The following is a 19,861-nucleotide window of genomic DNA, read 5'->3' on the forward strand; positions in this document are numbered from 1 at the left end:
GTTTTTCAAAACAAACTGTCTAAACATTTTTATATTTTCATATCTCTTGTTGGCACATAGCAGGATGACTTATGTGAAATGTTGCATCTATTTTAGAGCCAGCTGTCTCTCTCAATGGTCTCTCTCATATCCCCTGTGCTGACCCTAGCATTTTTTTCTTCTTGTGTTTCTTTGCTAATGGAAAGTCTTTCTACTCAAACTAAGTGGTCCAGTCTTTTCCATCTGCCAGGACAGTTTGTCAAAGTTTTGCTTGTCCTGACACTGCATCATGGAACCATCTTCACTCTGTGTTCAAATTGTTGTCTTTTCTACCCTTTCGCTTCCTATGCCTCGTGTAGCTGAAACTGATTTTGATTGCCTTGACTTCCCCACTGCATGAAGGCAGTTTCCAGTATATAGGTAGAACAATGATTGAGGGGGAAAAAACAGCTATGTTAATAGGTCTTTTTATGCCTTTTTAATTGCACAACCTCACAATAGCAATTTTTGAGATGTGTATCTATCCAACAGAGTGAACACCCACTGACCTTGTAGCCCATGACTTCAGACTCGTTGGCTAATGGTCTTACGGGGTCCCAGCCCAGAGAAAGCTGAGAGCCCTGTTGCTCCCACCTGAGGTTGTTAGGTGCTTGACTGGGGGCTGCAAAATGAAAAGAAAAGTGAGTGCAAAAGATATCTTAAATACCTTTATTCACTTAAATTCTTATGAGTATTTCAACCTTACTTGTGTTCAGTAGTTGGCTGGCGCCATAGGCCTCCTTCCAGCGAGAATCAGATAAGGAGAGTTTTGCTCCAGGAGTATCATTTTAATAGCTACTCTGCTGAGCTTTTGAACCCAAATCCTTTTATCTCCCTTCTGTGTTAAAAATCGCTTAGCCTTGTTTCACAGGAAGATAACCTTTATGTACTGTGAATGCAAAATTTTCTGAGCTAGTTTTAGAATTCAGATCTAAGCACTGAAGCGAGACTAGGAATCAAAAGTCTTCTTCAACTCAGTTTATTATGTATCTCACGTGGCTTTCAGAAATGTTAAAAGATGTTTCCCTTTTGTCTGAGACAAACACAAAGCCCAGGTCACTTACGGGATTTCTTGGTGGCTGCACTCACTTCACTGCTGGGTGGCCCGTATCCAGCTCCATTATAAGCCCTCACTGTGAAGTGATATAACGTATTTCCTTCTAACCCTGTCAGGATGATGGATGACTCGTTCCCCCTCGTTTTGACGGTTTCTGCTGCATCTTCTTGTTCCATGTCTTTCCGATAACCAATCTGTCAACAGATTATCACATGAGAGATTAATTTTAAAGTTTCCCCTGTTGAACTTTTTTTTTTTAACCACTTGGATATTTCTCAAATCCACCTCTGGGAAATTATTCCTGTACCACCCAATAAACAGGTTCTACTAATGAGGCCAAACTCAGTCTTAACTGCTGCCTGATTTGCATCTGTGTAAACCATAGCACCTTAACAGTACTCAGCAAAGCAGTGAAAGGTGCTACCTTGTAGCCTGATAGCATGAAGAGTCATTCATGAAGTTGAAGAAATTCCTTTTTCATACGTCATTGGGACCATTGCCCATTCGAAGCCATCTAGCTATTAATTAATTATTTAATTTTTTATTTAAAAAATTTTTTTAAATGTAAATTTAAGAAAAAGACATGAGGAATATTTCCTCCTCAGCCCCACACAGAGGTGAATCACACAGCTGGATGAGTTTAAAAGAGAAGAGGTGGGAGAACACTCATGATAATTTGGAATGGTCTCTTGGACTGCAAGGAGATCCAACCAGTCCATCCTAAAGGAGATCAGTCCTGGGTGTTCATTGGAAGGACTGATGCTGAAGCTGAAACTCCGATACTTTGGCCACCTCATGTGAAGAGTTGACTTACTGGAAAAGACACTGATTCTGGGAGGGATTGGGGGCAGGAAGAGAAGGGGATGACCGAGGATGAGATGGTTGGATGGCATCACCGACTCGATGCACATGAGTTTGGGTGAACTCCGGGAGTTGGTGATGGACAGGGAGGTCTGGAGTGCTGCGATTCATGGGGTCGTGAAGAGTCAGACACGACTGAATGACTGAACTGAACTGAACTGAAATACATAAAAATAACACTATTAGGATTTGGGAGGGTGGCAGAAGGGAATAGCTCTTTGTCAAAGCACACTTTGTGTATTGAGATGATCTTTCCTGGTTATACACTCTTTGTGGCTAGTCTCATTCCAAACTTGATCCCTTTATGAGATTCAAAAATTATCTGTGTATATCTAAAGCTTAACCCTGTTTTTACATTAGAACTTAATTATGTATGAAGGCATAACAGGGTATTTTCCCCCCTTACTTCTTTATCTTGGTAAAAATAAAGGAAGAGTAATAGTTCTTTTTCCAGTTAATTACTGTGGTGAAAGAGTATTTCTGCAACCATTGCACCTTCTTCAAGTACTTTGTCTACAGGCTAGAAAGTCAAACATCGCAGTTCCAGATTCTGGTACAAAATTTGGGCAGTGAGGACTTTGTTTGAAACTTGATATATTCTGGATTATACTTTGGACACTCACTTCCTTGGGTCCATTGGGAGGTACTGGAGGCTGCTGTCTCCGAGGAAAAACAAGAACTGGAGTCCCTTTCCCATCCCTCTTCCAGCCTAGATGCTGGCTGAAGACAGAGGGAGTAAAAAATATCCAGAGAAGGAAGAAAGTTAGAAATTATAACTGCAGCCTTATGACATAAAGACTGTAATAGCCGTATTTTCTTCTTTATACTGTTTGGTATCTCAAAATTAAATATCCTGGGTCCCTTCCTTTCTTGTGAAAGAGTGTTGTGCATAGGTAACTTTCTATTGTAGCTTGTTAGAGGAGACAGACAGGATGACTAAAGGAAGTTTCTTGGCTCTCCATCTTAAGGAGATGGTGAGTACATTTTCATTTGTGTAAGAGATATTTGCACAATGTCAGTATGGAACATTTCCACTGCCAATTGTTACTTTCAGGGAACTGAGAAGAATGTGTACGGATGTTGAGTAATGAAAGGGATATAGTACTTTAATTTTCAACATCCATTTCACCCTCATTCTAGTTTGTCTTCCTGGACTGAAGAGATGAAAAAATAAGCACCATATTTCCAAGGCTCCCTTGCAGTTAGGGCTCTGAATATATTTTAGGTATAGTCAGTCAGATGCATATGCCTGGTATTTGAAAGTAAAAGTGAGATATAGATTGGGGAGATATAGATTGAACTTCCACCAATTCTGGTGGTGGTTTTTTTTTTTTTTTTTTTTTTTGCCTATAAGTATAGTAACAGAGACATTATTTTTCCTTTCCTCTTCACCCTCTGACTGTGGCAGCAAAACTGAATGGCTCATTGTCTAACCATTAGCTTTATGGGAGTTAAAAAGCCACACACAAGAAAACCATTTTGTTGGTGCAAATTATAGCTACATGGTGGAATTCTGGAACTGGCAGTAACATCAGAGGTTTCCAGATCACAAAGTCTTCTTGAATGTGGAGCTGTCCTATTTGTGATGACTTCCAAACAAACCACAGCAGTGGAGTATGGGACTAGGGCTGGACATTTCCTGGTTTTAGTAGACATCAGTGTCTTCCTCTGTGTCTTGGTCCATTGATTAGCTTTAACAGTCATTTTTCAAAGATCATGGAGTCTGTTAATTTAACTCAATAATTTTGTAAACTATTTAATACTTATAATAAAACACTTCCTACTTAAGCTAGAGTAATTTGCTGCCCCTGCTGCTGCTAAGTCGCTTCAGTCATGTCCGACTCTGTGCAACCCCAGAGATGGCAGCCCACCAGGCTCCCCTGTCCCTGGGATTCTCCAGGCAAGAACACTGGAGTGGGTTGCCATTTCCTTCTCCAATGCATGAAAGTAAAAAGTGAAAGTGCAGTCGCTCAGTCGTATCCGACTCTTAGCGACCCCATGGACTGTAGCCTACCAGGCTCCTCCATCCATGGGATTCTCCAGGCAAGAGTACCGGAGTGGGGTGCCATTGCCTTCTCTAGAGTAATTTAATTCTTTGCAATTAAACACTGTCTGACAGACCTACACAGCTCTTGGGGAAAAAAAAGTGTATATAGTTAATAAGGGACTTCCCCAGTGGCTCAGCATTAAGCAATCCATCTGTAATGCAGGAGACACAGGTTCAAGCCCTGTGTTGGGAAGATTCCCTGGAGGATGGCTTGGCAACCTACTCCAGTACTCTTGCCTGAAGAATCCCATGGACTGAGAAGCATAGCAGGCTACACTACATAGGGTCACAAAAAGTCAGACATGACTAAAGCAACTAATCATGTATTCACATAGTTAATAAGATAATCACAATCAAATTCCTGTTTCTCATCCTTGTCTCTTCACAGATTTGAACTGGCATATAGCTGAATGAATGAACTTCAGAAATTGTTTGATTAAACCGAAATGCTCTAACCCTGCCTTTTATATTATGTTTGCCCCATTATTCCTAATTCCAAGAGCTAATTTATCTTGTTCGATTTTCAGCATACTTTTAACTGAGGAAATCTAAGCTATTTTCAGACTACAAAATTGAATGACATGTTGTTGGATGAACAAATGTGTATCTTTCTCCTTCCCAATGGTATATCTGATTTTCAGATCTCTGTTTCAACTTTCTTTAATTGGCTGGATTATTTTAAGTTAGTTAAATATGTATATTTGAGAGAGTTTAGTGTGATTAAATTCAACAGATTACAGATTTTGATACAAACACAGATTCCAATACAAATAATTCTAGCTCTACCAGATAAAAGCTGTCATAAATCTAAAATTTAAAAAAGCATTACTTCTCTTTCTAGAATTTTGAAAAAGAAAAAAGAGCTGGAAGAGTTATTACCTTTACAGAGGAATAATAATTTTATTTCCTACATTTTTGATGGAGGAGAGGATAAATCAGAAAAGCAGAAAAATATGGAGTTTAATAACATGCTTATCTAGTGATTCTTAACTTGGAATTGAAGTAATATAGTATTCACAATAAGTCACACTATACCTTTTAAAGTTGAAACTTCCTCTTTATTCAATTTATTTCTTCATGATTCAATTCTATCCTGATGATAAATTTCATCAACCTATAAATTTTAAACTCTCTATGAGATCACTTCAAATGAAGTTTAAAATATTTTAAAAGACACAAAACTCTCACACAATTGGGGTTTTCATGGGTGTGTTTTTATTACATTACATTATTATACCCTTCTAGTATTTTTATTTGGAGAAGGCAATGGCAACCCACTCCAGTACTCTTGCCTGGAAAATCCCATGAACGGAGGAGCATGGTAGGCTGCAGTCCATGGGGTCGCTAAGAGTCGGACATGACTGAGCAACTTCACTTTCACTTTTCACTTTCATGCATTGGAGAAGGAAATGGCAACTCACTCCAGTGTTCCTGCCTGGAGAATCCCAGGGAAGGGAGAGCCTGGTGGGCTGCCGTCTCTGGGGTGGCACGGAATTGGACACGACTGAAGCGACTTAGCAGCAGCAGCAGTATTTTTATTACATATAGCTAATAAATCATGTACTTATAGTCACATACGAATATTTTCCCATTTTTTATAGTAATAATTTATCACATTCCTTGTGTTCAGTTCAGTCGATCAGTCGTGTCCGATTCTTTGTGACCCCAAAAATCACAGCACGCCAGGCCTCCCTGTCCATCACCAACTCCTGGAGTTCACTCAGACTCACGTCCATCGAGTCCGTGATGCCATCCAGCCACCTCATCCTCTGTTGTTCCCTTCTCTTCCTGCCCCCAATCCCTCCCAGCATCAGAGTCTTTTCCAATGAGTCAACTCTTCGCATGAGGTGGCCAAAGTACTGGAGTTTCAGCTTCAGCATCATTCCCTCCAAAGAAACCTCAGGGCTGATCCCCTTTAGGATGGACTGGTTGGATCTCCTCGCAGTCCAAGGGACTCTCAAGAGTCTTCTCCAACACCACAGTTCAAAAGCATCAATTCTTCGGTGCTCAGCTTTCTTCACAGTCCAACTCTAACATCCATACATGACTACAGGAAAAACCATAGCCTTGACTAGACGGACCTTTGTTAGCAAAGTAATGTCGTGTACCCAATATCATTTAACCACTGTTCTTTTGTGGAACATTTGGGTAGCTTCCAGATTTGTTCTCTTACTTAAAATGTTTACATGAGTATGTTCATCATTCATGTATATTGTTTTCCACATATTGGAGTAATTCCCCAGAACAGAATCCCAGACAGGAGATTATAGGATCCAAAATTATTGAAATTTTTATACTTTTGAAACAAAAGTGCTACACTTGATTTTCAAATAGTTTGTACTAATTTTCATTTCCAACAGCAGTGTATAAATCTTAGAGATACACTGTACTGTTGCCAGCTCTATGCATATCATGGTTGTGGATTCAGAGGCCTAAATTTTAATCATATTTTTTGAAATCTATAAGTTTCATATAATGGGACAGTTTACTTAACCACTGAATTTCTATATCCTTATTTATAAAGCAGCTAAAATACTACTTGCTTCAGTTTTATGAATTGTTTTCAGACAGCTCCCCTATTGTCATCCATCTACTTAAACTATTTTGTTTCTTGGTGGTTTAATATTTCTGATTTTTGTAACTTGTGAGTCTGTTTCCTTTTTATTTTTTGCTATCCTTCACATTGTTTTATTTTCTGACTTCATTCCTAAAAATTATTTTTACTTGTGTGTAATATAAATAGTGGCAGGCAGAAAGCATGAATTCTGAATCAGCCAATAGCTTTAAGAGTGTAGATTTGAACTTAAATCCGCAGGCTGCTTTTTTTAGTAGATAACCCATTTTTTCCAAAATTGATTCTCCAGGATAATGATAATTTTAACTATGCAGATAACATACTCAGTTATCTGATATGATGATTCTAAGATATTCATGTCATACACAATCTAGTTTCCTTACATGAAGTTATAGGATTTAAATCTACCACTGCTGCTGTATGTAGTCAGAGGTTACTGAGGAGCCACAGACTTCCTCCTATTTTCCAGTCTTTATTTAGTCACATTTACTATCATTGAAGGATTCTTCCTACCTATCTAATTTTTGTTACCTGTTAGTTTTTAAAAGCATAATTCTTACCTCCTGTATTCCCTTGTTTTATAATTTAAATTGCACTCAATGGTCACCGCTCATTCAATAGTGTTCTTCCTGAATTTAATAAACACAGCTCTATTATCTAATGTTATTTAATATTGCAAAAATTTTTGCACCATTGCAAGTAATTTATTCTCTAGTAAGGTTAGATTTTTTTTTTAATAATCAAAATGCATAGTGAAATGTAAATACTTTACCATACCTTGAGTCTTTCAAAACTATTAAATTATTCATTCAAAAGTTTTTCTGAATATGCATTATTTACCAAGCACTGTGCCTGCAGGCAACTGGGGATTAATGGTGATTCCAAAAAGACATTGCATAGGCAGAACACAGAGGAATTTTAGGACTGTGAAACTATTATGTACAATTTACAATGGTAGATACATTTTGTCAGAAGACAGAATGTAGACATCAACAGTGAATCCTCATTTATTTGTTTTATTTTTATTGAAGTATAGTTGACTTATAATGTTGTGTTAATTACTACTGTACAGCAAAGTGATTCAGTTATATACATTCTTTTTTATGTTCTTTTCCATTATGGTTTATCATAGGATATTGACTATGTTTTGCTGTGCTATACAGTAAGACAATCTTATTTATCCATTCTATGTTTAAAAGTTTATATCTGCTAACCCCACCTCCCACTGTATTCATTCCCCAACCCACTTCCCTTTGGCAACCACAAGTCTGATCTCTGTTTTTGATTCTGATTTTGTTTCGTAAATAGGTTCATTTGTATCATATTTTAGATTACACATAAAAGTTATATCATATGGTATTTGTCCTCTTCCTGCCTTACTTCACTTAGTATGATAATCTCCAGGTCCATCCATGTTGCTGCAAAGAGTGAATGTTAATTTAAACACTGGATTTTGACTGGTAATGATGTGTCACCATAGGCTCATCAACTGCAGCAAATGTCATTCTGTGAGGAGGATGTTGATCATGGAGGAGTTAAGGTTCAGTGTGTGAAGACAGTGGGTACGTGGGAACCCTTTTTTCTGCTTAATTTTTCTGTGGATTCAAAAAGTTTCTTAATTGGAAAAAAATAGTAGCCAACATAGTTACTGAATGAAAAACCACACAAACGTACAATTGTGGTTCAGCCAAGCTGCATATTGCTAGAGATCTACAGTGTGGGCTAAGACTCAGAGGAGGGAGGCTGATCAGAGAAAGTATCAGTAAGGAAGGCAGAGGAGTAGTACGTGCAAATGTGGAGAGGTGAGTGGAGAACGTGTGAACCCGAAAAAAACTCCACTTAGGCCAACGTGAAGTCTGAGGGTGCATGTGGCTCCATTTCATCCTAGAGGCAAAGGACGGAGCCTAATCTTAGCACTGGCTGGATTAAACAGTTTGGAGCAATGCCAACACACTGAAGAATCTTAAGCAGGGGTGAGAGCGACATGTACATGTGATATCAAATTTTTGTTTTGAAAAGATACATGCAGCAGTCAAACATTTTTTGCTTTGTTTTTTCAGCATATAAATTAGGTCACTCTTTTGTTCAAAACTCTCCATATTGCACTTAGAGTAACTTGCAGACTGCTCACCACAGCTTACCTGACAAGATCACTATGTACTTCTCCAACCTCATCTTATATCTCACATCACTGTGTTCACCAACTTCCAGCAAAAAGGCCTCAAACATTGAGTCACATTCTCGATTTACAGCCTTTGAACTTCTAGTGCCTTTTACCCAGAAGCTTTTTTTACATTTCTTTCTCCAAATGGCCATCTCTTTTTCATCCAACTTTTAGCTAAACTGCAAAGCTTCCCTTGGTCACTTCCTTAAAGAAACTTTCCCTCCCTTAGTCACTCTATTTTATATTACTCTGTTTTATTATGATTATTGTTATCACTTATAATTATCACTAAATGAAAGGAAGAGGAAAGTGAAGTCGCTCAGTCATGTCTGACTCTTTGTGACCCATGGACTGTAGCCTACCAGACTCTTCCGTCCATGGGATTTTCCACGCAAGACTACTGGAGTGGGTGGCCTTTCCCTTCTCCAGGAGATCTTCCCAACCCAGGGATTGAACCCAGGTCTTCCACATTGTAGGCAGACGCTTTACTTTCTGAGCCACTGGGATGCCTATATGAATCACTATATGAAACTATCTTATCTGTTTAATTGCTTGCTTCATATTGGCATTGAGGAGCACTGTATGATTTATCTTAGTGAATAAATGGTTGCAATATGAAGACAGTTTGGAAAGGGGCTGAAGTAGAAACAGGAGAGCAGTTAGGAGGTGATGCTTGAGTCTGGTAAAAAATGGAGATGGCCTGGATTAGCACGATAGCTATGGACAAGGGGATGGGTATGCAGTAGAGAGATCTTTAGAAGATAAAGCCAACAAACTTTGGTGACAGGCTAGTTATAGGTGTGATAAGAAACTCTGTGGGCATTCTCTACTTTAAGGTAGGGATATTTTCCAGTTACTTTGTTTTTTATTGTTGCTAAAGTCACTGATTTTGCTCCATCTATTCTGCCTTCTTGGCAGATATCTATCTGGTTTATGGACCAAACCTCTTTTGTTCTTTACATCTGCCTTCTTCTCTCATACTTTATAGTAAAATTTCCTTATTCATGTACTTTGCATCCTGGGTTTACTTCTCAAGCTTGTACTCCAAAGCACTGGCCTAAATAATTAGCGATATCAAATTTGCTTGATTGTTCCTAATGAATATTTTATTTTAATTACTTTGGTTTTGATTTTATTGCATTTAATAACCAGCATTGCTCTTTTAATATATTGATAGAAGAAATATTTTATTTTCTTTCATTGATATCTAGAAACTTATGTTTAAAAATTATCTTCTTATTTATAAGAAAATCTCATATGGGAAAGGAATTCATACTGAGCCTTATCATTTGTTTTCTTATTCCAAAGATTTTTCTCCTATCATTTCTTTCCTTTTTGAAAAGTGTTTCTTTTGTTTAAAATCATTCTAGGATTTAACCTGTTTTTAATGGTGCTCTACATTTGCAAGGGGATATATCCATCTCTAGACTGTGTATCCAAGCCCAGTGGCTGATGCTGTGAGATAGAGGCCAAACTTTGTGCTAGTACAAGCCTCCACTCATATTCTCCACACAACACCAAAGAATTTTCAGAAGCTTGAGATGAGAGACAAAGCTTCATGTTCATGACTACAATTTTTTCACTGAAGAAAAAGATAAGAAGAAGGAGGCCAGAGGCTATTTTGTTGCTTGCTTGAATCTAGAAAATGGAATTTTGAAGATGGGTCATTGCACGAAGATGAAAGGAAAGAAAACCTTAGAAAATCCTACTAAAATTCTTGTTTTATACTCCTCGTTATGATTGCAAAACAGAGTCTCTCTTTTCTCATGGTTTCATGGTTACTTTAAGGGAAATTAAGAAAAGGTGATTTTACGCGTTTCCATTCAATTCACAGCCATTCCTAAATTCAAAAATTGTGACTAAACTGACAGTTAAAAGGCAGAAACTTCATTACTACCCTGCTTTCTCTACTGATTCTTCACCTTCAGATACACTTTAAACACTATAATCTTTTCCTGAATAATGGTTAAGTTCCTTTTATGTTCCTCTTATGTAACACCTAAGTTCAGCCATGTATTTCTATTGAGTTTCAGAAATTCCCTGATGGTACAGTTGGTCAAGAATCTGCCTGCAATGTAGAAGACCCAAGTTTAATTCCTGGGTAGGGAAGATCCCCTGGAAGAAGAAATGGCAAGCCACTCCAGTATTCTTGCCTGGAGAATCCCATGGACAGAGGAGCCTCGCAGGCTATGATCCATGGGGTCACAAGAGTCAGACACCACTGAGTGACTAAGCATGCATGCCAGTATTCTTGGGCTTCCCTGGGGCTCATCCGGTAAAGAATCCGCTTGCAATGTGGGAGACCTGGGTTCCATCCCTGGGTTGGGGAGATCCCTTGAAGAAGGGAAAGGCTACTCACTCTAGTATTCTGGCCTGGAGAATTCCAGGGACTGTATAGTCCATGGGGTCACAAAGAGCTGGACACGACTGAACGACTTTCACTTTATGTAACACTTAAGTTCACCCATGTGTTTCTATTGAGTTTCAGAAATTCTATATATAGGGAGCACATTTCCCATGGATAATGAATTTGTTTCAGTCAGAAGAGTCTCTGCTTCCCTCTATTTAGTTGATCTCCAGTTTCCTAATCTCCTGAGCTTAGCACTAGGTATAGTTATTAAATTGGTTATTCACAATCAATACTCTGAGATACACTGGCAGTCAGCATTATTAGATTGCATGCACAATTAGCTGCTTTGTGCCCAGAGGTAATTTTACTATAAAGGATACAATTTAATGAATCAAATAAGATAAATAAACAATGTGTAGTTAAGATTTTTAATATTTATGAGACAGTTCAACGGTGATTAGAGGCTCTGCGGTGAGGAAGTATGAAATGCAGCAGGAACATAAGGATGGATATAATTTACTGAATAAATGTATTTATTTTTTCTATAAGCTGTCACTGCTATCTAAAAATTACACTTAAAAACTGGTTTCAAATATAATTGAATTTGTTCTTAATATGTGTAGTTCAGTGTAGGTCTTTTACAAATGTTAGTTCCCTTCCCTTCTTCATTTTATTTACTCAAGTGTTCTAAAATACAGTATATTAAACAGAAAATATTATGGGAGTATTTTTTTTTAAATATAACCAAGGTCCTTAAATGTTTGTCTGATGAGGGGTAAACATAAGAGTCTCTTAATAGATACTAGTTAAATGAAAAAAGAAAAGTTACAGTATGAAAGTTAATATAAGTAGAACTGTATTAATTTTTTTTTAAAGTATTGTGTACTCAAGTATATTATATGGTTAACCACATACCAGGTGCTAGAAATGCAGTTTTGGAAATGTATAGTTTTAAATGCATATATTAGAAAAGGCAAAAAGCCAAAACATCAATGATAAAACCATGTTATGGAGTTTGAAAAACAATACATTTTAAGTGCAAATAAACTAGAAAGAAGGGTATAATAGAGATGGCAGCAGTACTTAATGAACTGAGAAACAAAATATAGAAATAGAGCCAAAGTTAATTCTTTGAAAAAAAGACCAAAAAAATCGTAAATCTCCTTTGATCAAGAGTCATCAAAAGAGAGAGAGAAGGAGAGGACATCACCAAATTATTGAAAGAGAATAATACGACTGATCTTAGAGATATTAAAAAGACAATGCTAGAAATTGGAAATGCTTTGTAAAGTGGAAATGCAAATCCTGCCCTAGGTGAGAATTTTAAAAGTCTTAGCAAGTATCCAAAAGCAGACAGAATCTGAAGGAGAGTTTACTCTTGACAAGTTACAACTATGACAGGTAAGTTTGTGACTGTTTTGTTTGAGAATATGAGCGTGATGCCAGGAGTTTACAGCTTTACTAGCTGGAGTAGCAAATGGTAGAATTTAGTGCAAGAAAAAAGCAGTTGGAAACATAAGAAGGCAATTTAAAAAGTAAGAGAATGACAGAAATCCAAGTATAAACTTTTCATATTTTTGGCGAAATGATAAACAATTCTTGCCTGGGGATAAATACTGTGGCATCTGATAAAAATGTAAGCAGTGACCAAGAGCAATCTACTCTTAAAAGAGCTGCAATGGGTGGGATTTTTGAGCTTGCTGAATTTAAACTGACTGTATTCTCTAATCTGCCTGACTTCAGGATGCAGAAAAATGACAGTTGTTTAAAGCATGTGTTTAGAGACTTATTGGGGCTTTCCTGATAGCTCAGTTGGTAAAGAATCTGCCAGAAATGCAGGAGACCTGGGTTCAATCCTGGGTTGGGAAGATCCCCTGGAGAAGGAAAGGCTACCTACTCCAGTATTTTGGCCTGGAAAATCCCATGGACATACAGTCTATGGGGTCACAAAAACTCAGACATGACTGGGCAACTTTCACTTACTTAGAAACTTATTATGAAATATTTTGGATGAAAATGATATGATGACAGAGATTTTCCTCAAAATAACACTATGATTCCTTGTTTTTGTTGTTCAGTCACTAAGTCATGTCTGATTCTTTCACAATCCCTTGAACTGTAGCTTGCCAGGCTCCTCTGTCCATGGGATTTTCCAGACAAAAATACTGGAGTGGGTTGCCATTTCCTTCTCCAGGGGATCTTCCCAACTCAGGGATTGAAGCTCTGTGTCCTGCATTGGCAGGTGAATTCTTTACTACTGAGGCACCAGGGAAGCCCTAGGATTGATTGATAGTGAAAATGATAGTTGCTCAGTCATGTCCAACTCTTTGCAACTCCAAAGACTGTAGCCCACCCGGTTCCTCTGTTCATGGAATTCTCCAGGCAAGAATACTGGAGTGGATTTCCATTCCCTTCTCCAGGGGATCTTCCTGACTCAGGGATGGAAACTTGGTTTCTTACATTGGCAGGCAGATTCTTTACCTGCTGTTTATATATGGTTTCACATGGCTCCCCTGGTGGCTCAGACAATAAAGAATCTGCCTGCAATTCAGGAGACCTGGGTTCAATCCCTGGGTGAGGGAGGTACCCTGGAGAAGGAAATGGCAACCTACTGGAGTAGGTTTGCCTGGAGAATTCCATGGACAGAGAAGCCTGTTGGGCTACAGTCCATGGAGCTGCAAAGAGTCAGACATGACTGAGCAACTAACATACACAGACACACATATATAAAATAGATTATTCATTATTAAGCCCAATTATTCATTCAGTTCAGTTTAGTTGCTCAGTTGCATCTGACTCTTTGCGACCCCATGAATTTCAGCATGCCAGGCCTCCCTGTCCATCACCAACTCCTGGAGTTCACTCAGACTCACGTCCACCGAGTACGTGATGCCATCCAGCCATCTCATCCTCTGTTGTCCCCTTCTCCTCCTGCCCCCAATCCCTCCCAGCATCAGAGTCTTTTCCAATGAGTCAACTCTTCTCATGAGGTGGCCAAAGTACTGGAGTTTCAGCTTCAGCATCATTCCCTCCAAAGAAAACTCAGGGTTGATCTCCTTCAGAATGGACTGGTTAGATCTCCTTGCAGTCCAAGGAACTCTCAAGAGTCTTCTCCAACACCACAGTTCAAAAGCATCAATTCTTCAGTGCTCAGCCTTCTTCACAGTCCAACTCTCACATCCATTCATGACCACAGGAAAAACCATAGCCTTGACTAGACGGACCTTAGTCGGCAAAGTAACGTCTCTGCTTTTGAATATGCTCTCTAGGTTGGTCATAACTTTTCTTCCAAAGAGTAAGCGTCTTTTAATTTTATGGCTGCAATCACCATCTGCAGTGATTTTGGAGCCCCCCAAAATAAAGTCTGACACTGTTTCCACTGTTTCCCCATCTATTTCCCATGAAGAGATGGGACCGGATGCCATGATCTTCGTTTTCTGAATGTTGAGCTTTAAGCGAACTTTTTCACTCTCCACTTTCACTTTCATCAAGAGGCTTTTTAGTTCCTCTTCACTTTCTGCCATAAGGGTGGTGTAATTCATAATTATTGAAGACAAGTGTTGAGCAGAAATTCAATATACTCTTTTGTATATTTCACATGTGTACATATTTTACAACACAAAGTTAAATAAAAATATAAAATCAAAGACTACAGTTATATTACAATGAAAAGATTAAATAGGGATAAATCAAAAAAAGATCTGCAAGGTCAGTATGGACAAATATCAAAGAAGGCCTAAAAAATGAAAGCTATATAATGATCATTAGATTTGATATTGCAAGTTGATAATTCTACCAAAATTGTTTTATATACTCAGCTCTATTCATAACATACCCAAACTGTAAACAAAACTAATGTCCATCAATGGAAAAATGATAAATAAATTGTGGGATACTCACAAGTGAAGTTTTAAGAGAAAGCCTGTAATAATGTAAATGAATATTATCAATATACTGTTGAGGGGAAAACACAAAATATAAAAACTCGCTAGGGTTCCCAGAACTAGCAAAATCAATCAGAAGTCATGATATTGTTTTTTGGGTTGTTGGGGATTAAGAATAGTGATTATAAGAGAAACAAAATGAGTCCCTAGTTTTTACTAACGTTTGTTTCATGACCTGGATTGTGCTTACACTAGTATGTTCACTTTGTGGTAATTCATTCAGCTGTGCATTTGATTTGTGCATTTTTCTATATGTAGATTAAAAAATATCTTCCCCTTTGAAAATAGAGTCTTGGCCATTTTGTAATTAACAATTAGTCAATTAGTAATTGGCATGCTAGTATGTCTTTGGCAAAGCTTCCTTTGTGTGTGTGTATTAAAACACTTTATGATATTTCTCTCTCTTTTTTTTTTTTTGGAGTTTATTCATGCATGTGGTATTGGAACAATGGATTGAATGTTATATTTTTCCAAATGGCTTTTACTTTTTTAAATGCCATCTTTGCCCCAGTAACTTGAGATTAACTTCCACTCATATGCTAGATTTCTATACTTAGTTGAGTCTATTTCTGGACTTTCTTTATAGCTTATAGATGTGTCAATGCACAATTGCCACATTTTTTATTTAAAGACTTATTGTCTAGCTCTGTAAGAAAGTTTCATCAATACTTTGTGATCACATTAAATCTGAAAATTGACAGGTTGATGATGTCAAACAAGGGGAATCTTTCTGTTAAAGTTTACTTTTATAGCTTTCATATATAGCCTTTTTATGTAGGTTTTGAACATTTCTAGTTAAGATCATCTCTGAATATTTTCTTTTACTGTGATTATAAATGATATTTTCTTTCCATTTTCCATTTCATCTTTTTTCTTTTTTATTTATTTTATTTTATTATTATTTTTTTTAATTTTTATTTACTTTATTTTGCTTTACAATATTGTATTGGTTTTGCCATACATTAACATGAATCAGCCATGGGTGTACATGAGTTCTCAATCTTGAACCCCCCTCCCACCTCCCACCCCATATCATCTCTCTGGATCATCCCCGTACACCAGCCCCAAGCATCCTGTATCCTGTATCAAACATAGACTGGTGATTCGTTTCTTACATGATACTTCTCTATTTCTTAGTATAGTAAGCAAGTCCATGTATGTATGTATCTCTTCAACACCCACTGAATTAAGACCTCTATGCCACAAGTATGTTGTCAGGTATTTAAGTAATAAACCTAGTTTTCAAAAGGAAAAGTTTGCTGTAATTTGGTAAATCTCATATGGGTCATTCTAAGAGAATCTCAAAGAATCTGTTCCCAGTATTGGTAAAATTAATGAGTTGATATCCACATTTGCTATTTCATTTTTTGCATGAATGTGTATTATATGATAGAGAGTAAAACTGTGGATGGTCACATGATGAGCTCAGGATGGCTGGATTTAGGAGTGGGAAAACACCCTGTTTTGAGGTTGCACAAATTCACATTTGTGTCAATGAGTGAAAAATTAAGAAATGCTTTTGATTTTGATAAGAGATATAATTCATACCCTTGGGTTCTTTATGTGGATAAGACAATATATTTGGGCATATGTTTTACTATTATTTAAATAAAATGATTTATAAAAGTTTAAGAATGGAAAATTTGAAGTGATTTGGGTTAGAGAATTTTCTACATCAATAAATGTATCTAGAAGCAAGAGAAAAACAAACAGTATAAACTGAGTTATTCATTATTTTCTAAAAGAACTCTACAGGATAGCTTTTCAATAGGACAAGAGACAGAATAAGTTAAGTAACTGAAATGTTGTTTCTTCAATTTCCTTCGATCTGCTGATTTTTGAAAAACATAAATAGTTTTAGTTAGCCTCCCAGTCTCTGAAAATAACCCAAGAAAGAAATCTAATGATAGAAACTCGAAAGCTATTTGATTTTTTTTTCAGAGTTCACAGAATTTCAGAAAAGGAAGGGTAGAAATAGTTTCTTCTCACTGTTTAGTTTTTTTTTTTTCTTATTATCATATAGTAATGACAAAAAACTAAAGAGAATCTGCAAAAATAGCTGCTACACACCACCTTTTGGAAAATAAAACAAGTCTTTGTTTTTACTTTTTGGTAACTGATTTCATTTTGGCTTCTTTTCCTCCTTTAATTTATGTCTGAAATTCCATTTTCCACACACATACACACATACCCTTGCACCCTCTGCTATACCAATTAAATGCAATCTGCCTAGTAAGAATTATTGTCAGACAACAGTGAGGACCATTTTTTTTTTTTTTTCGGTCTCCTGCTCTGATGATTAGAGTCAGAACATAAAATAAAATAAAGGAACAATCTCATCCCTTTTCGCCTTAAGAAATCTCCACTACAAATTATTTTATAGATCAAAACACAATTGGTGTCTTTTCAGCGCAATCAATAAGTGGAAATAGCTTTAGTGACACATCTAAAATGAACTTCTGAGTTACATATCCTCTGGAAGATCTGAAATAAATACATGCAAGTCTTGAACATAGCCCAGGAAAAGGAGTCACTAGTGGTGTCTTTTATTGAGAATTGTAAAATGGGACAAGCTGTTTCACCTTTTATTCTTCTTAATAGTAAGCATGAAAAACTTGGAACTCAGAACAGGACTCCACGTACTTTTCTCCTTGCTATAAAAATACATCATTGCTTATTGCTGAAACGAACCCAGCCATTAAAATACATAGTTAATTCTGGTTTCCTCCATGTGTATGCTCAGCAGTGGGATTGCTGGGTCATAAGGCAGTTCTATTTCCAGTTTTTAAGGAATCTCCACACTGTTCTCCATAGTGGCTGTACTAATTTGCATTCCCACCAACGGTGTAAGAGGGTTCCCCTTTCTCCACACCCTCTCCAGCATTTATTGCTTGTAGACCTTTGAATCGCAGCCATTCTGACTAGCGTGAAATGGTACCTCACTGTGGTTTTGATTTGCATTTCTCTGATAATGAGTAATGTTGAGCATCTTTTCATGTGAATTGAGAGACACGTGTACCCCAATGTTCATCGCAGCACTGTTTAGAATAGCCAGGACAGGGAAGCAACCTAGATGTCCATCAGCAGATGAATGGATAAGAAAGCTGTGGTACATATACACAATGGATTATTACTCAGCCATTAAAAAGAATACATTTGAATCAGTTCTAATGAGGTGGATGAAACTGGAGCCGATTATACAGAGTGAAGTAAGCCAGAAAGAAAAACACCAATACAGTATACTAACACATATATATGGAATTTGGAAAGATGGTAACTATAACCCTGTATGCAAGACAGCAAAAGAGACTCTGATGTATAAAACAGTCTTTTGGACTCTGTGGGAGAAGGAGAAAGTGGGATGATTTGGGAGAATGGCATTGAAACATGTATAATATCATATATGAAACGAATCACCAGTCCAGGTTCAATGCGTGATACTGGATGCTTGGGGCTGGTGCGCTGAGATGACCCAGAGGGATGGTACGGGGAGGCAGGAGGAAGGGGGGTTCAGGATGGGGAACAAGTATATACCTGTGGTGTATTCATGTTGATGTATGGCAAAACCAATAGAATATTGTAAAGTAATTAATATTGCAAAGTAATTAATCCAATTAAAATAAATAAATTTATATAAAAAAAGGCAAGGAGCATGGCAAAAAAAATACATAGTTAATAAAAATCTTTCAAAAAGGCCACAATGAATATGAATACCATTAACTTGATAATCATGGGGAATTATGTTTCACAGGCAAATTAAATAATACATAAAATATTTCTAAAATTCCTTTTTCAGTAAAATTTTTATTAATAATTTATTGTTTTATTTAGGAAAATTGAGGACATTCAGGGACAAAAGCATATGCTCATGCAAACAGAAACTTATGCTCATGAAAGGCATTGACATGGGTTTATTTTCAGGAATGTTTCTCCAGAATATCAGGATGCTAAGGAATCCCAGGGTTATTAGGGACATAAGAATTATCTTGTTCCAATGTTCTTCCTCTCTGCCTTTTGTTTACTTTGTTGTTTTTCAGTTGCTAAGTCGTGTCTCACTCTGCGACCCCATGGACTGCAGCATGCCAGGCTGTCTTGTCTTTCACTGTCTCCCAGAGTTTGCTCAAATTCATGCCCACTGAGTTGGTGACGCTATATAACCATCTCATCTCCTATCACCCCCTCTTCCTTTTGCTTCAGTCTTTCCCAGCATCATGGTCTTTTCCAGTGAGTCAGCTTTTCGCATCATGTAGCCCACGTATTGGAACCTTAGCTTCAGCAACAGTTCTTCCAATGAACATTTAGGGTTTACTTCCTTTAGGATTGACTGGTTTGATCTCCTTGCTGTCCAGGAGACTCTCAAGTATCTTCTCCAGCACGATTCAAAAGCTTCAATTTGTTTACTTATATTTTCCATAAACACCCCACAATATTAAACTGTGATCTTTTTAAGAGTAAGAACTAGATTTTAATGATTTTTGCATTTCTACTGCCTAGCACAGTGCCTGATACTAAATAAACTTATTTTAAAATAAAACTTTAAATTTTAAAATAAACACTTATTAAGTGAAGAAATAACAAAAAATAATCATTCAGCATTCCATTAGCACTTAATTTCCTTTGTCATTCCTCTCAGTTTGGGAAAATCAGAGGAAAAAATGGGCTTCCCTGCTGGCTCAGACAGTAAAGAATTCCCCTATAATGTGGGAGACCCGGGTTTGATCCCTGGGTTAGGAAGATCCCCTGGAGAAGTGAATGGCTACCCACCCAAGCATTTTTGCCTAGAGAATTCTATGGACAGACGAGCCTGGTGGGCTATATAGTCCATAGGGTCACAAAGAGTCGAAC

At 37.3% G+C, this 19,861-nt stretch overlaps 1 protein-coding gene across 1 annotated transcript in view; it reads right to left on the reverse strand.

The window, feature by feature from the left end:
- Positions 1–19,861, reverse strand: part of CNTN5 (contactin 5) — a 650,920-nt gene that overhangs the window by 21,619 nt on the left and 609,440 nt on the right. Inside the window, exons 19-20 of the mRNA XM_040257782.1 lie at positions 1,083–1,269; positions 528–640 (exon numbers count right to left, since the gene is read on the reverse strand). Of these exons, the coding sequence (XP_040113716.1) occupies positions 528–640; positions 1,083–1,269 (300 nt within the window). The remainder of the gene's footprint in view (positions 1–527; positions 641–1,082; positions 1,270–19,861) is intronic.

The sequence above is a fragment of the Oryx dammah genome, unplaced genomic scaffold, assembly GCF_014754425.2.
Source record: "Oryx dammah isolate SB20612 unplaced genomic scaffold, SCBI_Odam_1.1 HiC_scaffold_17, whole genome shotgun sequence".
NCBI lineage: Eukaryota > Metazoa > Chordata > Mammalia > Artiodactyla > Bovidae > Oryx > Oryx dammah.